Genomic DNA, 22,172 nt, shown 5'->3' with positions numbered 1-22,172 from the left:
AGGGCCACCAAGTGTCGGTGCATCATTGACCCTGGACCACCCAAGTATCTGTACTTTTGTTGTTATTGGTTCCATCAGTTTATATTTAGGCTTAAGGTTGGAGGGCACGTTCCACCATTTTTGGTACAGGCTCATTTGCCAGAGGTGTAGGTACTTTCTGGGGTATTCCGCGTCGGGTTTCAGAAGCTCAAAGCTTGTAGAGTTGCTACCTGGTATCTGTCACAACTTTTATAAAGTTTTACCATGTGGATGTTGGTTTAGCTGAGGACACCACCTTTGGTCTGTGTTTTGCAGGCTCCTGTGTGGTTCTATCCCTACTTTAGATGTTTGGGGGCCAGTTGGCTTTGTTGCCTCCTCCTCATATTTAATGCAAGCCTCTTCCAATGCAGGATAGAACATAAGAGCCACCATTGTCAACCTGTTGCTCACGGTCAGCATCGTTCTGCTCAGCTGATCCTATTATGTCAGAAATGACGTCATCGATGTATCTGGGTCATACAGGTCACTTTAAGAAAATAAATCAAATATTTTCCCGATGCCACTATTATTTTGACAACTGTCTTCCCGTCTTTTTAGCACTAGCCCAAAACAAGAGGAAAACCAAAATCTTCCATCAACAAGACATTGGGGTAGATTCAGAGAGAATTTACGCCGGCGTATTCATAGATATGCCACGAAAATTCAAATCTGCGCCGGCGTATCTACTTTCTGTATTCAGAAAGCTAGATACGCCGACATTAGCCTAAGATACGACTGGCATAAGTCTCTTACGCCTTCGTATCTTAGGGTGCATTCTGACGCTGGCCGCTAGGGGCGTTTCCGTTGTTGTCGGCGTAGAATATGCTAATTACCTAGATACGCCGATTCACAAACGTACGTACGCCCGTCGCAACGTATTTACGTTAGGCTTTTTCGGCGTAAGGTTGCTCCTGCTATTAGGAGGCGCAGCCAATGTTAAGTATGGACGTCGTTCCCGCTTCGAAATTTGAATTTTTTTACGTCGTTTGCGTAAGTCGTTCGCGAATGGGGCTGGAAGTAATTTACGTTCACGTCGAAACCAATACGTCATTGCGCCGTACTTGGAAGCAATGCACACTGGGATATGTACACGGATGGCAGGTCATCATACATTTACATAAAACACGCCCCCCCCCTCCACATTTGAATTACGCGCGCTTACGCCGGCCCCATTTACGCTACGCCGCCGCAACTTACGGAGCAAGTGCTTTGTGATCATTGCGCGCCCCTACCTGAATCTACACCAATAATACTTTTGACTTGTAGACAGTGGTCCAGAGTCAGGTAGAATTTGCCCCTTTTTTACGGAGGCACAGGGCAGCGTTTTTGCCCTGCGCCCCCGCAAATTATCTGCGCTGCGCGTGATTCACAGAAGCAGTAGCTCCATAAATTGCGTGTGCGCTCTTTAAAATTGCCCTGCGTAAGGGCACCTAATGTAAATGATCCCGTAGGGGGCGGGAATCATTTAAATTAGGCGCGCTCCCGCGCTGAGCGCATGCTCCGTCGGGAAACTTCCCCGACGTGCATTGCGGCAAATGACGTCACAAGGACGTCATTTGCTTCCGAGTGAACGTGAATGGCGTCCAGAGCCATTCACAAATGACTTACGCAAACGACGTGAAATTCAAATTTCACGACGCGGGAACAGCGGGTATACTTTAGCATTGGCTGCCCCTACTATTAGAAGGGGCAGCCTTACGCTAAAGACGCCGTACGGGAACTCTGTAACTTGCGTACGCAGGGCTCGTGCAACAATCGGTGTTAGTATGCAATTTGCATACTATACACTGAGCACAATGGGAGCGCCCCCTAGCGGTCATCGCAAGAATGCAGCCTAAAATCTGCGTGGCATAAGAGCCTTATGCCACGCAGATTTTAGGCTGCAGTCGGCGTTACGATGTTCCTGAATCAGGAGCATTCGCTACGCCGGAGCAAGTAAGCAATTGCGCTGTGTAACCTATGGTTACGCAGGCGCAATTGCTTCTTGAATCTGGGCCAATGCTCTCCCAACCTTGTGGTAAGTTTGGCGAAGACCTTTTTTCTGTGACCAGTTTAGTATGGAGGAACTGGAGAGTCCTAACCTTTTATACAACATCAGTACCTGACCTCAGGAACTTTCCATAATCTTGAGGAAAAGCCTTTCTAGAAGAGCCAAAGCTGTTCCACCTGCCAGGATATTGGGGAGGGGGACGGTCCTCCATATTATGGGTCATAGTTTTGGATGTCCAAGAAGATCTAACAAGTGGGATGGGCAGGCATTCATGTACCTTTGGCTACGTAACTCCATTACCTGGGCAAAAGGGCGTCAGGTACGTCCCCTTTAAGATCCCAGCCGTGGGTGGCGCGCGCACGCGACCCGGTCCTGAGCTCCGTGACCGCACCCGCAAACCCGATCGCCGACGGTATCCCGCGATCGGGTCACGGAGCTGAAGAACGGGGAGAGGCGAGTGCAAACAAACGCTCTACCCACCTACATATTGGTTTAAATTTTGGCCCACATTGGGTACCCCTGGAAGCGACCTTTTTCCCGATCCCTGGGTTCCTCTCGGACGTGCGAGACGTCTCCGTGAGAATTGCAGCCGATGATCCAGGCCTGAGAGTGGTTTATACCCGGCTTTACTGACCCTCTGGGCACTTGTCCATTAGGGTCCAGTACCTCTGGTTTCAATGATCGGCTTTGGAACCATTATCACCAATTTTCATCACTTTGGACCTTTTATTTCCCACATATATTTATTTAGATTTTATATATACACCATCCAGTGTCTATACATCACTTGTTTGGTTGCCATATTGTCATCATCATTTTTTCACCATTTGTTTGATGCACTTTTTATTCATCCTTTCATTGGGTGAGATATTAAATTTTATGTTTGTATTCCACCATTGGTAGTGTGAGCGGCTTACTATTGATAGAAAACTGATAATTCCGCACTGTTTCCACCAATCACAAGTGGCCTAAAATTTGGAACCAGGAGACGGGAGTGCCGGAAAGAGCACGCTGCCAGGTATGCCCATACAATTACATAATGGCTAGGTTTCAGTGAGGGCCCCTGCCTACCGGGCACTTAAATGCCCCTTCCTGCCCAGGCCAATTTTCAGTGCCAGTGTCTTGTCACATTCCGCTCCGCATCATAGATTGCTCCGCAAGTGACGTCCATCGCCGCCATCTTGCTACACCCCACACAGTAATGATAGAGTGTGAAGGGGGCAAGTGGACATATTGTTACACCCACCGGAGTTTTAGATTTCAGTTATTTTCAACACAAAACGGAGCCGATATACTTAAAGTGGAGTTTCCATCCCAACATTTTTTTTTTTTCATTATTGTGCTCATTAGAGCACAAAAAATAAAAAAAAATAAAACATTTTTTTTACTCATCTGGAAATGCCTGTTGCTATGCGGTCCCACGAAATCTGCCTTTGAAATCACCTAGGATTCTGACATCATCTCCCTCTAATGCTCCTGGGAAATGTGTGTCATTTCCCAGGATGCAGTGCGCTGTCCAATTATCACTCCCCATCCAAGACTTCCAGGAAGTAAGTGCTTGTAGGCTTCACAATGCCCACAAGCAAAGGCCCATGCTCGGTGGCTGAACATGGGGGGGGGGGGGGGGGGGGGGGACTACAAGAGTCGAGGACCCAGCCTGTCACCCAGTTGGCTGTTGATAGAAGAATCACAGGATTCAAAAATGCAGGAACAAAATAATAAAAAGCAAAAAAAAATAAATAAATAAATCGCAAGAAAAAAAACCTCCATAGTCCAGGACTCTAGAAGTGCCCGACTCCTCTCCTGTCGTTAGGCAGGAAAAAAAAAAAAAAACTGAGGCTGCTAGAGCAGGTGGTAGGTTATACCCGGGGGGGGGGGGGGGCACGCCCCCTGGGAGGAGCTGCACTGAGGAAAGTGTTTACACTTTAAGTGCTTTTTTTTTCTGAATAAACTCTCCTAAAGGGAAGTGGATATAACCCTACTGTCAAAGGATGCTGTGTCCGTCCATGAACGGAAGAGAAATAACGGTGTGGACATAGTTTTATAAAACTATCTTTTTTGAATAGTTATGCGGATCGGCAGCAGATTGTAAAATAGTAAGTGACCGGATTTATAATATAAAAACGCATAATTTTACTGTTAAAAAAAAAAAAAACATAATGAAAGGACATTCATTTAGAAAAGGCTAATTGTGGTTGGAACTCAGCTTTAACCACTTAAGACCCGGACCATTACACAGGTAAAAGGACCTGGCCAGTTTTTGCGATTCAGCAATGCGTCGCTTTAACTGACAATTACGCGACGTGGCTCCCAAACAAAATTGAAGCCTTTTTTTCCCCCACAAATAGAGCTTTCTTTTGGTGGTATTTGATCACCTCGGCGGTTTTTATTTTTGCGCTATAAACAAAAATAGATCAACAATTTTGAAAAAAAAATATTTTGGGGTTTTTGCTATAATAAATATCCCCAAAAATGTGTATATATATATAAAAATAAAATCAGTAAGCGTTGATCGATTTGTTTGCGCAAAACTTAGTGTTTACAAAATAGGAGATAGTTATTGCATTTTTTATTAATTTTTTTTTTTTTTTTTTTTTACTACTAATGGCGGCGATCAGCAATTTTTTTCGTGACTGCGGCATTACATCGGACAATTTTGAGACTTTTTTTTTTGCTGTGAAAAAGGCAAACACAAAAAGCATCGTTTACTGTGAAAATGACAATTGCAGTTTGGGAGTTAACCCCTTCAGCGCCCCCTAGTGGTTATGTGCCCATTCACCCCTAGGCGTATATACGCCTGTAGCGCGACACCGCAGCAGCCCCTGATACGCTGGAGGGGCGAGTTTACATTGTCTATGGAGATGGTTCACATCTCCACACCGAATGCCTGAAAACAAGTCCCGGACCTTTATTTCCCAGTCGACTTTCGGCCATAGACCACAATGTTGTCACCCCTCCTGTGTATGTTACCGCGGCGTATTTTACCGCGGGACAAAACACCGCAATTTGTCACGGCAAAATACGCCGCAGTAACATACGTCTAGGTGTGAATGCAGCCTTAGTGTGACCTCATGTGTTTCTAACTGTAGGGGGGGGGTGGTGCTGGACATGCAACGTCATTGATCGCCTTTCCCTATATCAGGGAACACACGATCGATGACAGCGCAACAGTGAAGAACGGGGCAAGCTGTGTTTACACTCACCTCTCCCCGTTCTTCAGCTCCGGGGACCAATCGCGGGACTCCAGGGGAAATCGGGGACGCGGATACGGCGCTTCGTACCGGGTCCTGTGCCCGCAACCCACAGCTGGGCATTTGAAGAGGACGTACAGGTACGTGCTTGTGCCAAGCCGTGCCATTCTGCCGACGTATATCTGCAGAAGGCGGTCCTTAAAGTATTTTGAAATCCGACGAACTGACTACATGTTAATGTGAAAATCAGAGATGTTCCGTAATATCAGCAAACCATGTGAGGTCAGCTGCGGCTTTTAACATTTAAACAGTCCGTCGGATTTACAAACCCTGTATATAAAGTGCAAGTAAACCCACCTATCATTTTCAGGCAAGGAAGCCGCCATCTTGGCCTATGTTTAATCTTCAACTGCCATGATGCTGCACATGTGATCAGTTAGGACACCAGCCATTGGATGGTTTGACAGTTTGGTTGAGAGCACAACCAACGTGACAGTTAGCAACCCGGCACGCCGGAAATGTAACTGCTCTTTGTAACTGTTTACTTCCGCTTTAAGCATATAAGCTCCGTTGTGTTGAAAATGAAATGTGTAATCTAAAACTCCGATGGGTGTAACAAGATGTCCGCTTGCCCCCCCTTCTCACTCTATCATTACTGTGCAGGGGTGTAGCAAGATGTCGGCGCATTCAGTGAGGGAGCGGAATGTGACACTACACCGTCACACTTTGAATGACAGTTGTGCGGTCATGCAACACTGTACTCACAACAGTTCACACAAATGAGCCCTCTTTTGGTGGTATTTCATCACCACTAGGGTTTTTTTTTTTTAAAGCAAATAAAGTTTTGTTATAAAATTTTGCAAACAGGTAATTTTTCTCCTTTGGTGCGCGCTGGTGGAGGCTGCACTAATAGGCAGCACAGATGAGACGGTGGTGGCTCTCCATCTTCAGGACCGATGTCCCTCTGACAGAAGCCGGGGATTGGGTTTCTCTCCTGCCGTCACCGTGAAGAAAAATGGCCGACTACATCACGTGGGCGGGATGGACCCCTTAATCCAATCTGTGATTGGCAGAGTCTGACTCGCCGATCAGAATGCGCTGGAAGCTCATGCCCGGGACGTACATACAACGCCCTCTCGGCAATTCAGGCCCGCACTGTCGCAGTCTTTCGGCCATAGCGAGGGCACGAAGGTGGTTACATTGAGCGTTGGATAAACAAGACACCACACAAGATGTGTTAAGAACGGTGGAAATAAAAATTTATTGTCATCTGCAACAAAACAAAAAATGTCTACAGTATAAAATAATTCACAACACGAGTGGTGGGGGGAGGGCACAACACAGAACATGGCGGGGGGAGGGGGAACCTTGGTCCAGGAATAGACCTTATTCTTCTGTCTCTGGAGGGACCATAATCTGCAGGAGGAAAAAAATAAAGTTAGACTGGGCCAAAGAGCTTACACTTAACATTGTCTAAGAAAGCTGAACCCACAACTGGCATTTGAAAGAACTAAAACCCCAAAAATGTTATATAAACCATACATACATGTATAAATGCCAACACATTTAAGCTATAAACAAAATAAAAAAAAACACACACATTTGAACAAGCCAACGCGTTTCGTCTTTGAAACCACACATTGCGGCTATTTAGACGTTGGGTTCGTTACTTGCTGTATTCAAAAGCGTGTTTTGTCTTAAAACAGCCGCAATGCGTTGATTCAACATCTATAAAATTGGGTTCCAACAAATGCCAGCTGTGGGTGCCGCTATCCAACATGGTCTCGGCTTGCTGTATTCTGAGACTGGACCAAAGGGCTTACACTTACTCTGTGTTCTGAGACTGTTCAGCAAGTGTAAGCTCTTTGGTCCAATCTCAGAATACAGCAAGCCGAGACCATGTTGGATAGCGGCACCCACAGCTGGCATTTGTTGGAACCCAACTTTATAGATGTTGAATCAACGCATTGCGTCCAAGAGACGAAACACATTTGAACACCGCAAGCAACAAGCCCAACGTGTTTCGTTTTAATAGCCGCAATGGATTTAAAGACGAAACACGTTGGCTGGTTACTTGCTGTATTCAAACCTGTTGTTTTTATAGCTGAAATGTGTTGGGTTCAATATTGATCTATAAAGTTAGGGTTGCAATTGTTCTCACAAATGGATAGCTGCACCCGCCACTGGCATTTGTGAGAACAATTACAACCCAAACTTTATAGATCAATATTGAACCCAACACATTTCAGCTATAAAAACAACAGGTTTGAATACAGCAAGTAACCAGCCAACGTGTTTCGTCTTTGAATCCATTGCGGCTATTAAAAACGAAACACGTTGGGCTTGTTGCATTCAAACGTGTTTCGTCTTAGCCAACACATTTCACATTTCAGCTATAAAGACAAATTATATTTTAATACAGCAAGCAACAAGCTAACACGTTTCGTCTCAATAGCCGCAATGCGTGGATTCAATATCTATAAAGTTGGGTATAAAGTTGGGTTTCAACCGTTCTAACAAATGCCAGTTGTGTGGGTGCGCCGCTATCCAACATGGTCTCAGCTTGTTACTCGCTGCATTCTGAGACTAGACCAAAGAGCTTGCACTTGCTGAACAATGTTAAATAGCTGCACCCACCACTGGCATTTGTGGAGAACAATTTAAAAAAAAAAAAAAAAAAAAAAAAAAAAGAAAAAGGTTCCAACATTGTCAACTGTTTGGTCCAGCCTCAGAATAGAGCAACAAACCAAGACTGGACCAAAGCGCCGAGACCATGCTAGCTGCACCAGCATTTGGGAGAATTAGAACCCAACTTTATAGAATATTGAAGCCAAACGCGTTTCGTCCATCAAGACACAAACCACGTTACTTGACATTTCAATACATAGCCCATAAAGACCAAGCACAGATGACAGTATCTGGCGCAACTGTTCGATCGTTGTCTGGAGGAACGAGAATTGCAACCCAAAGAGGAATTGAGATATTTAGCATGTCTAGAATTCCCTCCCCCATCACAAGTAGAGCCCCCGCTGCCCCCAGATAGGACTAGGCTTTCATTGAATACCTCTTTATATCACTCCTGTGTCTCCATGTTCTCTTCCTCCTCTGCTCCCTCGGGGATCTCAGGGGTCTCCTCCTCCTCGCCTTCTTTCTTCTCTGGGGGTCTCTCATAGGCCTTCTCTGATGGAGTCACAATAACACCGTCCCAGGTGGACATTTCTGTGGCCAGAGCTGCAAAAAAATAAATAAGTTCAGAACGGCACCTCATCGTCCCATCAGGATCTCACAGTGACAGCTCCATATTCAGACACCTCAAAAAACCACGACCTCCCGCCGTAGATATTGGCTTCCCCCCTGTACTTACCACCTGCATCACCCTCCAGGCCAAGAATCTTGCGGAATCCTCCATGAGACAGGATACGGACCAATGTCTGAGCGGTGTAACATACCATGTCCTGGGGGGAGAGAGAGGAGAGGCAACGGGAATTACTACCGACAATTGGGAAGGGCGGTATGAAAAACACAGACAGACTCAATAAGCCGCCATTCTGACTTACCTGCTGTTCAAGGGTCATCACTGTGTGAACTCTGAAGTTTCCACTCTCACAAGGATCGGTGATCCCTACAGAGCCGGGGAGGAATAGGCCGGCAGCCAGGATCTGGAGGCACCGCCTGTGGAAGGAAGAAAGGTTAAATCTCTGGTGGGCTTCTGGACTCCCTGCAATGCCCCACCACCACCCCTAATGTGCACCCGGCTTGTCTTAAAAACACCCACCCTCAACATTGACCCCCACCAGCTTCTAGCTCCCCTCAGCAATGGACCCCCCCAGCTTCTGCCAACAATCACCTCAGCTCCTTCCTTGACCAGTGATGGCAAACCATGGATCCCCAGATGTTTTGGAACTACATGTCCCATGATGCTCCACAACACTGCAGAGTGCCTGAGCATCATGGGAAATGTAGTTCCAAAACATCTGAGGTGCCGAGGTTCTCCATCACTGACCTAGACTGTTCCAAACCCTCCCTATGTTTTCCACCAGCTTCTGCTCCCTACACCGCTTACCAGCTTCTCCCAACAATGTCGACCCACCATCTTAGCCCTAAAACCCACAACCTCCCCTCACCAGCTTCTAAACCCTCTCAATGCCCCTTCACCTCCTACCCCCTCCTCCCTTCTTACCTGTATGCAATATTAAGAGCCAGGGGCTGACGGGCAGGGTTGTTCATGACGGCATAATGAGCCAAGAGGTCCAGAATCCAGGGGGTGAGGGGTTCAAAGCCTGCGAATCGTGACCGCAAATCTTTCAGTAATCGGATCAGAACCTTCACGCTGGGGGGAGAGGGAAGAGAACAGTGTAAGTGACAACAGAAGAGGACAGGAAAGGCTTCCAACTTGGGCGACAACTTTAAGGATTAGACAAAACATGCGATTATAGACACTGTATAACAATACATTGGGCAACAAAAGACACCGAGGACAATTAAAAGTACAAACGAAGGCCCCAATGGTTTCTTCCCCCATGCAAACACCAGGTTGTACTTACGTAGACTGGGAGGCGTTCTCTTCAAACCAGCGAGCGTGTCGGACGGCTGCCAGGGCGCTCTGCAGAACCTTGATGTCCACTGTAATGAGGAGCACAGAGTGAGATTGGGGGTTCCGGGGGACAGGACAAGGAGGAGCAGAAAGACAAATTAGGAGTCATTTACTTACAGTGCAGCTCGGGGTCCAACTTCCTCAGGTTTGGGGGGATGGTGGTAATCAGGATTTTCACGGTGGCATCAGCAGAGCTGATCTCAAAGCCGGCTTCATTTGTGAGCATGGAAAGTACTGGAAGAAAATAGCCAGAAACTGAGCAACTCCAAAACCACAAAGTTATAAAATAAAAAGGGAGGAGATGAAGGCAAGTGGACCTCTGTAGGGAAACTGGGAGGACCACAGATAAAGGACCATGCACGATACCAGGAATAAGGACCATGCATTATAGGACCGTGTGAGATACCAGGAAGGGCCATGCATTGGAGAACCATGGGAGATACCAGGAAGGGCCATGCATTGGAGAACCATGGGAGATACCGGGAAGGGCCATGCATTGAAGAACCATGGGAGATACCAGGAAGGGCCATGCATTGGAGAAACATGGGAGCTACCATAAAGGACCACAAGAGATATGAAGACCCATGCATTGGAGAACCATGGGAGATACCGGGAAGGGCCATGCATTGGAGAACCATGGGAGATACCAGGAAGGGCCATGCATTGGAGAACCATGGGAGAACACCAGGAAGGGCCATGCATTGGAGAACCATGGGAGAACACCAGGAAGGGCCATGCATTGGAGAACCATGGGAGAACACCAGGAAGGGCCATGCATTGGAGAACCATGGGAGAACACCAGGAAGGGCCATGCATTGGAGAACCATGGGAGATACCAGGAAGGGCCATGCATTGGAGAACCATGGGAGATACCAGGAAGGGCCATGCATTGGAGAACCATGGGAGATACCAGGAAGGGCCATGCATTGGAGAACCATGGGAGATACCAGGAAGGGCCATGCATTGGAGAACCATGGGAGATACCAGGAAGGGCCATGCATAGGACAACCATGGGAGATACCAGGAAGGGCCATGCATAGGACAACCATGGGAGATAGGAGGACCATGCATTGGAGAACCACAAGAGATACCATAAAGGACAAGAGATTTGAAGACCCATGCATTGGAGGGACACAGAAGATAATGGAGGACGGACAGTGGACTAAGGAACACCTAGATCAAAGTCTACTATTGGTTTAGGATAAGTGCAGCTCACATGGAGGTATATACCAGCATCTTGTGGCCAGATAGACCATTTCACAGATTTGACCAAGTTGGACTCCTTACCTTCAGAGGGATCCTGTGTTCTGAGAGTTTCAACCACTTTCAGTCCAAGGGCGGCGACAGCTTCCACTGGAAGGAGATAAGAAGAGGGTCAAAAAAGGAGATCAGAGGTGGTGGTGGGGGGGCAGGGTCAGGTGTGTAGCTGTGACCAATCCTGAATATTAACTTACATGTGGGGAGGATCTTCAGGATGACGACCAGATCGGCCACATTGTGCCCGGCGGTCATTGTTCCTTTCTTGTATGAGCCGGCCTGTCGCACTTCTTCAATTTGCTGCAAGAGGAGAGGAGATTAAATACAAAGTAATTTCAGGGTGTTACCAGCCCTGGGTCCCTTAGTGAAGCTTGGGAGGCCCCACATCCTAGAAATCCACAAATCAGCCCAATAAGAACTTACCACTTCGAAGTTTCCTGGGGCCACAATCAAATTATCGACCACGTTGTTGATTTTTGTTACCAGTGAAAGGATGGAGGCCTGGAAGAGGAGGAAGGAGACGCTTCAGGTCAGTGTCCAGTGCAAACATTAACCCCACATTTCCAAGGCATTACACTTTTAGAAGGTGGTGCCCATGAACAGACGAGTGCCCATAGCATCTCTGCAATGTAACCCCCCCCCCCCCCCATGGCTGTGGCAACCCCATCACACCAATTTCCTGAAAGATTCTTTGTTTTTAGAGTAGACCCCAATGGGATAATTCCAAGAACAGTCCAGGAGAGAGATAAGACTCCGCCTCCCACTTTGTGACCTGGCTACAGAACCTTTGTCGCACATATTAGAACACGCCAAGCAAAAAACACCCAGGACAGCCAACCACATGGGACCCAAGAGTGGACACTTACCTGCTCTGCAGGTGTTGGTGCGAGGTCTGTGTTTCTTTTAAGCAGGGATTCACTGAAGGGGGCATCATCCGGGGCGGGCTTGACACGGGGGGAACGCCATTTCACACTGATGGAGAAAAAAAAAAAACGCTTTAGGAAAGGAAGACATAACACTTGTATATTTTATATTAAAAACCACAAGCGGAGATACTCACCACATGGAAATCGAATGGAATGTGTGGGACGAACGGCCTGAACCTGGAGGAAAATAAAAAATAAAATTGTTGTTACAGAGCGCTATCACGATATACAGGTAGAGGAGCTGTACTGGACTTCCCACCCAAGGCCACCCCTGGACTTCCCACCCAAGGCCACCCCTGGACTTCCCACCCAAGGCCACCCCTGGACTTCCCACCCAAGGCCACCCCTGGACTTCCCACCCAAGGCCACCCCTGGACTTCCCACCCAAGGCCACCCCTGGACTTCCCACCCAAGGCCACCCCTGGACTTCCCACCCAAGGCCACCCCTGGACTTCCCACCCAAGGCCACCCCTGGACTTCCCACCCAAGGCCACCCCTGGACTTCCCACCCAAGGCCACCCCTGGACTTCCCACCCAAGGCCACCCCTGGACTTCCCACCCAAGGCCACCCCTGGACTTCCCACCCAAGGCCACCCCTGGACTTCCCACCCAAGGCCACCCCTCCATAGACTACACATCCAAGGCCACAACCCAATCCGCCATTAGACTTCCATGCCAAGGCCACCACCACCCCATCCTCCATTAGACTTCCATGCCAAGGCCACCACCACCCCATCCTCCATTAGGACTTCCATGCCAAGGCCACCACCACCCCATCCTCCATTAGGACTTCCATGCCAAGGCCACCACCACCCCATCCTCCATTAGGACTTCCATGCCAAGGCCACCACCACCCCATCCTCCATTAGGACTTCCATGCCAAGGCCACCACCTCCCCATCCTCCATTAGGACTTCCATGCCAAGGCCACCACCACCCCATCCTCCATTAGGACTTCCATGCCAAGGCCACCACCAACCACCCCATCCTCCATTAGACTTCCATACCAAGGCCACCACCCCATCCTCCATTAGGACTTCCATGCCAAGGCCACCACCACCCCATCCTCCATTAAACTTCCATGCCAAGGCCACCACCACCCCATCCTCCATTAGGACTTCCATGCCAAGGCCACCACCTCCCCATCCTCCATTAGGACTTCCATGCCAAGGCCACCACCACCCCATCCTCCATTAGGACTTCCATGCCAAGGCCACCACCAACCACCCCATCCTCCATTAGACTTCCATACCAAGGCCACCACCCCATCCTCCATTAGGACTTCCATGCCAAGGCCACCACCACCCCATCCTCCATTAAACTTCCATGCCAAGGCCACCACCACCCCATCCTCCATTAGGACTTCCATGCCAAGGCCACCACCACCCCATCCTCCATTAAACTTCCATGCCAAGGCCACCACCACCCCATCCTCCATTAGGACTTCCATGCCAAGGCCACCACCACCCCATCCTCCATTAGGACTTCCATGCCAAGGCCACCATCACCCCATCCTCCATTAGGACTTCCATGCCAAGAAGATCTTGCTGAGCTACTGTGAAGGTCCAAAGAATGAGCACAGAGAAGTTCCAGTACCCATCTCAGGGCTGTTTGTAGAAGAGGAACCCCTATAAACCCAGAACTTATAGGAAGCGGGTCATTCTACCATTAAAAGGATCAAATGCCACGTAACCCTCCAAGGCCGGAAAGGAAGCATCGATCAGAGGAGGGAGCCACAAAAAAGTCATCAAGTTCGTCCCCCCCCCCCCCCGTGGAGGCCATATAACCTTTGTCAGTTGGTTCCCAATCTCTGGCCTCCTCAGGGAAAGACAATCTTAGAGGTCTACTGCAGGATCCTCAAACTACAACCCTCCAGCTGTTGTATAACTACACATCCCATGAGGCATTGTAACACACTGACATTCACAGGCATGATGGGAATTGTAGTTGCTGAACTGAAGAGCCGTAGTTTGAAGACCTCTGGTAAACCGTCTCCAAAGAACATCTGGAGAAAGATTCTGGCTTCCTGTCCCATGAGAGACACGCCCACCACCTCACCTGACCACAGCCAATGCAAAGGTTGGCCATGACCAGCGAGACCCGACCAGCCAAAACCACCAACATGAAGGCCAATGAACTGAGGAGAAGATAATTACCCAGTGCCAGGTCCCACTCTGGATCCAAAACGTCCTCGTCCGCGGCCTCGTTCTCCCCTGGAGACAGAAAATACCAAGAGATTAGACACATGGGACCCTCGTCACCCACCGAACCCACCATGGGACCCTCGTCACCCGGAAACCACCCCACCCTTCCCCCAAACAGACAAAACCCATTCAAGTGGCTGGAAACCCTTCCAATCCACTTTGTACTACAATACTAATGTAATAAGGCCAACCTGGAGACATCGGCATGTGCCGGTCCGTGAACCCCTTCCTATACGAAGCCACGGTACGTACCGACGCGTCAGTTAGTGTGCCGTTACCAGCGGCTCGCGGGCATGCACGGGAGCGACGTCATTGTGGCCCCCGGCAATACCCAGACGCAACTCTGGGATCAATGTCGCCGGTCAGAGCGGGGTACAAGGACAGCCGAGGGGGCTTTCTAACCAAGGTAAGTAATACATAATGAGCTAGTATACTACGCATACTAGCTCATTATGCCTTTGTCTTGCACGTCCCATCCCCCCCACTTTATCGAGACGTTCCATGAACTCAAAAATGTTATCTATACGAGGGATTCATCTTTGGCAGCCATTATAGCGTGGATGCCGGTAAACCAGGGCTTGAGGAATCCCAGTCACCAATCCGCTCCACACTTCAGCGTGCCGACTGGTGTCTGATCTCGTGGTGTGAAGTCCCATTGACGCACATAGCTCTGTTCACACATTTTATTTTTTTATGTTAGCCATCTGTGTCCCTATTGGGGGGGGGGGGAGATCCCTCTTCACTTCCTGTCTCAGACCAAAAGGGGGAGGCACTTCCTGTTTTGGTCTATGAGACAGGAAGTGAAGACACATCTCCCCCAAAGGGGGACACAGACGGCAAAAAACAAAAACCGATACTTTATAACCCTTCCCTTAAAAGATTTGCCCACAGTTCTACTTCAAATAAAGTTTCTTTTTTTTTGTCTCTACATCTCAGCAGCATTGGGGGGGGGGGGGGGGGGTGAAAACAAGTCAACTCTCTGCTACTGGGGGGGGGAGATTTGTTTTCCAACAGGGATCTGCAATTGGCTGACCTGCAGCTGTTTAAAAAAACTACAAGTCCCATCATGCCTCTGGGTTTGATGCTTGTGGCTGTCTTGCAATGCCTCATGGGACTTGTAGTTCTGCTACAGCTGGTGGTCCGCTAATTGCCTATCCCTGCTCTATAATGGCCCTTTGTTTAGAAAAAGTTTGGAGACCCCCCACCCTGGTTTAGTAGATACTGCCCCTATATAACCGACGCATGCGCACTAAAGGGGCACGATCCGCGCCGTTTTCTATAGCGCCCGTGCCCGACCGCTCCCACGCGACTCCGGACAATAGCAGATCCGGAGTCCACGGCCCCCGGAAAGAAGAGCAGGTTGAAGGACGCCATTAGAGGGGGGGGGGGAACGGGACATCGCGGGCTTCTGCAGGAAAGTGGCACATAATGGGCTAGTATGTGATGCAGTACAAGCCCATTATGCTTTTACTTTGCGAGGAAGTAAAACCGTTCAGGGTTAAGTTTGTATCGGGGGGGGGGGGGGGGGGTGGATACAGAGAATATATATACACCTCTCATTCACCCAACACAATGCCACCCCCCCCCCCATCATCTTTTGGGGGGGGTTGCACCGCGACATGCATGCGCACATTTGTGTATTCGTCGTACTTTGTTCAGTGCGCTTCAATAAAGTTAGGGGGTTAGGAAAAGAAATATATATATATATATCCCCCCACTGCACCTGTAGTGAATGGGGGGGCCTCATAACATTACAGGGCCCGACCACACTTTTTTTTTTTATACCCGACCGCCTGATGTGAACCATCAAATCTCTTTTGTTTTAAAGATACATATAATATTCAGCGCCCTCCCGCACCAGCTTAACAGCCGCCGGAGGCGAAACGCTAAATTTAATACAGTCTGCTGGATGACATGCCCTCCCGCACCAGTTATACAAACAGACCCGCCGGATGTGAACCATCAAATCCGCTTTTGTTTTAAAGACACACATTCAGCTCCCTCCCGCACCCGTATTACAAACAGCCGCCGGAGGCGGAACATTAAACTTAATACACAGTCTGCTGCATTACATGCCTCATCCTTAATGAAAGGGCCCGACCGCACCAGATTTATATAACAGGCCGCCAGATGCGCAATATTTAAAAATTACTATGGTAGGCCCGACCGCACCACTTTGTTTTGTTATACCCGGCCGCTAACTACTAAACAAAAAAAAAACTTCTCCTGTATTACGGGCCCTCCCGCAGCGGTTGTGTGCGCACGCTCCGTATCGCTCCCGCGTGGTGATATAGAAAGAGTGAGCCGCCCGCTCCGCTTTCACCGAGCCGCGGAGACGAGACACAGAAAAAGCGGCGCCGATTCGCTGTATGTCGGGCCCTCCCGCACCGATAATGCAGGGCCCGCTCTTTGTCCCGGGAGCTCCGCGCTGTACCGAGGCCTCCAACGCGAAAGGCTCAGAAAATGGCCGACCACGCCGCTCTGTCCCGAAGCACAATGAATGGCGGACCCGGCCGCTTCCACCACCATCCCGCCTCACCCACCCCGGAGCTCCTCCGCTCCGTCCCCCGGCCTCCTCACCTCATGTTTCCGATGTAAGTTTCTCACACGCTCCCGGACAATGAACACCCGCTTAAACCTCGAGGCTGCGACACTGGACCAACAAAATGCCCGTCTATTGGATATAAACGCCGGCAGCTCGTCCAATCACATGCTTCCGTGCTTCCGCACCGCCCACCCCTCTCTCCTCCGCCAATCGATAGTCACAGCTTCCGCCCCGCCTACCCTGACTGACAAAGCCAAGACCCAATCCGAGGGAACAATGCTTAGCCACGCCCGCCCGGCAGAAGGCACTAGAATGGCGGCGCGTTCAATGGTGGAATTAAAAAAACTTTATTCAGACTGATGGACAGAAACAAAATGGCTGCCTTATTTCAACGTCAACGGGAAATGGAGGAGAGGCGTGGGGTACAAAGATGGCGGATACATTCATAGACAAAGGTAGGGGCAGGAGGCCGAGAGTACAAAGATGGCGGCCTCCTCCACACAAGTAAAAATGGAGGAACTCCACCCAAATATCGATGAAAATGGGATAACTCCACCCAAATAAAATGGGATAACTCCACCCAAATATCGATGAAAATGGGATAACTCCACCCAAATAAAATGGGATAACTCCACTCAAATATCGATGAAAATGGGATAACTCCACCCAAATAAAATGGGATAACTCCACTCAAATATCGATGAAAATGGAGGCACTCCACCCAAATAAAATGGGATAACTCCACCCACATATCAATAAAAATTAGGAACTCCACCCAACTATCAATAAAAATGGAGGAACTCCACCCACATATCAATAAAAATGGAGAAACTCCACCCACATATCAATAAAAATGGAGGAACTCCACCCAACTATCAATAAAAATGGAGGAACTCCACCCAACTATCAATAAAAATGGAGGAACTCCACCCAACTATCAATAAAAATGGAGGAACTCCACCCAACTATCAATAAAAATGGAGGAACTCCACCCACATATCAATAAAAATGGAGGAACTCCACCCAACTATCAATAAAAATGGAGGAACTCCACCCACATATCAATAAAAATGGAGGAACTCCACCCAACTATCAATAAAAATGGAGGAACTCCACCCAACTTTCAATAAAAATGGAGGAACTCCACCCAACTATCAATAAAAATGGAGGAACTCCACCCAACTATCAATAAAAATGAGGAACTCCACCCAACTATCAATAAAAATGGAGGAACTCCACCCAACTATCAATAAAAATGGAGGAACTCCACCCAACTATCAATAAAAATGATAACCCCACCCAACTATCAATAAAAATGATAACCCCACCCAACTATCTATGAAAATGGAATAACTCCACCCACATATCAATAAAAATGGAGGAACTCCACCCACATATCAATAAAATGGAGGAGCTCCACCCAACTATCAATAAAATGGAAGAACTCCACCCACATATCAATAAAATGGAGGAGCTCCACCCAAATATCAATAAAATGGGGGAGCTCCACCCAAATATCAATAAAATGGGGGAGCTCCACCCAAATATCAATAAAAATGAGGAACTCCACCCAAATATCAACAAAATGGAGGAGCTCCACCCACATATCAATAAAAAGGAAGAACTCCACCCAAATATTGGATAAATGGAGGAACTTTTCACCATTAGGGGTGCATCCGGGGGCGGCTCGTCCATTAGGGGTGCATATGGGAGCGGCTCGTTCATTAGGGGTGCATCCGGGGGCGGCTCGTCCATTACGGGAGCACCAGGGGCAGCTCGTCCATTAGGGGTGCATCCGGGGGCGGCTCGTTCATTAGGGGTGCACCAGGGACGGCTCGTCCATTAGGGGTGCATCCGGGGGCGGTTCGTCCATTACGGGAGCACCAGGGGCAGCTCGTCCATTAGGGGTGCATCCGGGGGCGGCTCGTCCATTAGGGGTGCACCAGGGGCGGCTCGTCCATTAGGGGTGCACCAGGGGCAGCTCGTCCATTAGGGGTGCATCCAGGGGTGGCTCGTCCATTAGGGGTGCACCAGGGGTGGCTCGTCCATTAGGGGTGCACCAGGGGTGGCTCGTCCATTAGGGGTGCACCAGGGGTGGCTCGTCCCTTAGGGGTGCACCAGGGGCGGCTCGTCCATTAGGGGTGCACCAGGGGCGGCTCGTCCATTAGGGGTGCATCAGGGGCGGCTCGTCCATTGGGGGTGCACCAGGGGCGGCTCGTCCATTAGGGCTGCATCCGGGGGTGGCTCGTTCATTAGGGGTGCACCAGGGGCGGCTCGTCCATTAGGGGTGCACCAGGGGCGGCTCGTCCATTAGGGCTGCATCCGGGGGTGGCTCGTCCCTTAGGGGTGCACCAGGGGCGGCTCGTTCATTAGGGGTGCACCAGGGGCGGCTCGTCCATTAGGGCTGCATCCGGGGGTGGCTCGTCCCTTAGGGGTGCACCAGGGGCAGCTCGTCCATTAGGGGTGCATATGGGGGTGGCTCGTTCATTAGGGGTGCACCAGGGGCGGCTCGTCCATTAGGGGTGCATCAGGGGCGGCTCGTCCATTAGGGGTGCACCAGGGGCGGCTCGTCCATTAGGGCTGCATCCGGGGGTGGCTCGTTCATTAGGGGTGCACCAGGGGCGGCTCGTCCATTAGGGCTGCATCCGGGGGTGGCTCGTCCATTAGGGGTGCATCAGGGGCGGCTCGTCCATTGGGGGTGCACCAGGGGCGGCTCGTCCATTAGGGCTGCATCCGGGGGTGGCTCGTCCATTAGGGGTGCACCAGGGGCGGCTCGTCCATTAGGGGTGCACCAGGGGCGGCTCGTCCATTAGGGGTGCACCAGGGGCGGCTCGTTCATTAGGGGTGCCCCAGTGGTGGCTCGTCCATTAGGGGTGCACCAGGGGAGGCTCGTCCATTAGGGGTGCACCAGGGGTGGCTCGTCTATTAGGGGTGCACCAGGGGCGGCTCGTCCATTAGGGGTGCCCCAGGGGCGGCTCGTCCATTAGGGCTGCATGGGCGCTGCCCCCCTATCCACGTGTCCGGCCCCCCTGATCTATATACAGGGCACCGGACGTATGGATTCCAATAGCGGGGGTGTTATTTTAAAGCATGTGATTACAGCCGGAGGCTCTAATAGGCTTCAAAAAAGGGTGGGCTTGGGGGCGCAGGGCACTGTGCCCCGAGCCCACCCAGTTGTGTGAGAATAGCGAATGAATATTCACTGATCCTCCTCCTGGGCCAATCAGGAAGTGGGTCCTGAGACACCGTCACCCGATTGGCTAAAAAGGACAGGCGATCCTATTGGACGCCTAGAAGGAGGAGGAGGGAGGAGACGCACGGCAGAGGGCGACGTGACGCAAAGGAGGAGGAGGAGACGCGATAGAAGCCGCTGCTTGTCGCTCGTGTAAGTGCAGGGCTGGGTGACCGACTGACCTGACTGTGGGGGGGAGTTGTTTGCCGCCCCCCCCCCAAGAAAAACAAAACCCCAGAAGCTCAAACACACATGCCTTTCTCTACAGCTGCACTGGGCAGTGAGTTAACGTGCTCTGTGCTGAGAAGCTTCCTGTTCATTCACAAACGGAAGCATAGCAAACAGTTTACTATGCTTCCGTTATGGATGAACACAGTGAGTGAGTGTGATCACTGTGTCCATTTAGAAAAAGAAGGGCTGGTAAATGACATATTTACCAGATTCTCCCCCCATTCTAAAACCCGAAACATCCCCCGCAGGATCCCGGGGGGGGGGGGGGGGAGAGCCAGGAGCGGCCGTAAAGCGGAGGGAAGCCCAGACAATAGGGTGTGTTGGCACCGCATGCAGTGATTAGGGTGTGCCCATGCACACCTGGCACACCTATGCGAGTGAGTCAGTCCAGAGCAGTCCCCCCCCCATAGGAGGACACAGGCTGCCCACACACAGCCGGAGTGTAGGGCAGATAGAGAGCGGTGGGTCCCAGTTTGTGTGTGTGTGGGGGGGGGGGGCTCTTTGGTTGTTGGGGGGCCCTGCCAGGTAGGCTATATGGGGCCCCCAATGATTTTAAACATGCAGCCATCACCGGAGTACATCTGGACAGGAAGCGGCTGCGAAGAGACTGCAGGAGATCGGCAGCTGGGCAGTCACAGGTTGGAGGGGGGGTTGTTGGGGGGCCCTCAGGTAGGATATATGGGGCCCCAAATCTTGGCAGTCAAAGGTTGGAGGGGGGGTTGTTGGGGGGCCCTCAGGTAGGCTATATGGGGCCCCAAATCTTGGCAGTCACAGGTTATAGGAGGTTGTTGGTGGGGCCCTCAGGTAGGATATACGGGGCCCCAAATCTTGGCAGTCAAAGGTTGGAGGGGGGGTTATTGGGGGGCCCTCAGGTAGGATATATGGGGCCCCAAATCTTGGCAGTCAAAGGTTGGAGGGGGGGTTATTGGGGGGCCCTCAGGTAGGATATATGGGGCCCCAAATCTTGGCAGTCACAGGTTATAGGAGGTTGTTGGTGGGGCCCTCAGGTAGGATATACGGGGCCCCAAATCTTGGCAGTCAAAGGTTGGAGGGGGCCCTCAGGTAGGCTATATGGGGCCCCAACTCTGGGCAGTCACAGGTTGGAGGAGGTTGTTGGGGGGCCCTCAGGTAGGCTATATGGGGCCCCAACTCTGGGCAGTCACAGGTTGGAGGAGGTTGTTGGGGGGCCCTCAGGTAGGCTATATGGGGCCCCAACTCTGGGCAGTCACAGGTTGGAGGAGGTTGTTGGGGGGCCCTCAGGTAGGCTATATGGGGCCCCAACTCTGGGCAGTCATAGGTTGGAGGGGGGGGGGTTGTTGGGGGGGCCCTCAGGTAGGATATATGGGGCCCGGGAGTCACAGGTTAGCTGGGGGGGGGGGGGGCGGAGATCCCACCATTACGCACAGCTGTCATCTGTTACCTGTAAATAAAGTCACATGATTCTTTTCATTCACCGCCCCTCCCCCATCCCGGGACCCCGCCCCTCCCATTCAAGTGTATATGACATAAACTGCACCACAATGTGAGCTCTGCATGGAGGGGGAGGGGCGCTGTACCTCTCCCCCTCCCCCAATATCTCACCATCAATATCAAAAGGAGCATCTTATTGTATGTGGGGGGAGGGGCCTCCGACCCAACCAATGTCCGACACTTAAAGGATCACTCCCCCTTTCCTAAATACAGAGATACAAACCTCCCCATTGTGGGAGGGGCAGAGACACAAACTACTGCAGGAAATCTCCTCATTGTGGGAGGGGCAGAGACACAAACTACTGCAGGAAATCTCCCCATTGTGGGAGGGGCAGAGACACAAACTACTGCAGGGAAATCTCCCCATTGTGGGAGGGGCAGAGACACAAACTACTGCAGGGAAATCTCCCCATTGTGGGAGGGGCAGAGACACAAACTACTGCAGGAAATCTCCCCATTGTGGGAGGGGCAGAGACACAAACTACTGCAGGAAATCTCCCCATTGTGGGAGGGGC

At 50.5% G+C, this 22,172-nt stretch overlaps 1 protein-coding gene across 1 annotated transcript; it reads right to left on the bottom strand.

Moving 5' to 3' along the window:
- Positions 1-6,434: 6,434 nt before the first annotated feature.
- Positions 6,435-16,867, bottom strand: ILF2 (interleukin enhancer binding factor 2). Its single transcript, XM_040332807.1, is given in 15 exon segments — positions 6,435-6,615; positions 8,264-8,430; positions 8,564-8,654; positions 8,757-8,871; positions 9,380-9,529; positions 9,744-9,822; positions 9,911-10,027; positions 11,081-11,146; positions 11,248-11,350; positions 11,474-11,551; positions 11,917-12,006; positions 12,008-12,022; positions 12,111-12,153; positions 14,132-14,188; positions 16,760-16,867. Coding segments are annotated over 14 exon segments (1,167 nt in total). The 5' UTR covers positions 16,765-16,867; the 3' UTR covers positions 6,435-6,615; positions 8,264-8,272.
- Positions 16,868-22,172: the final 5,305 nt, after the last annotated feature.

Source organism: Rana temporaria, chromosome 13 (assembly GCF_905171775.1).
Source record: "Rana temporaria chromosome 13, aRanTem1.1, whole genome shotgun sequence".
Taxonomy (NCBI): Eukaryota; Metazoa; Chordata; class Amphibia; order Anura; family Ranidae; genus Rana; species Rana temporaria.
This window is presented reverse-complemented; position numbering and strand designations above follow the sequence as displayed.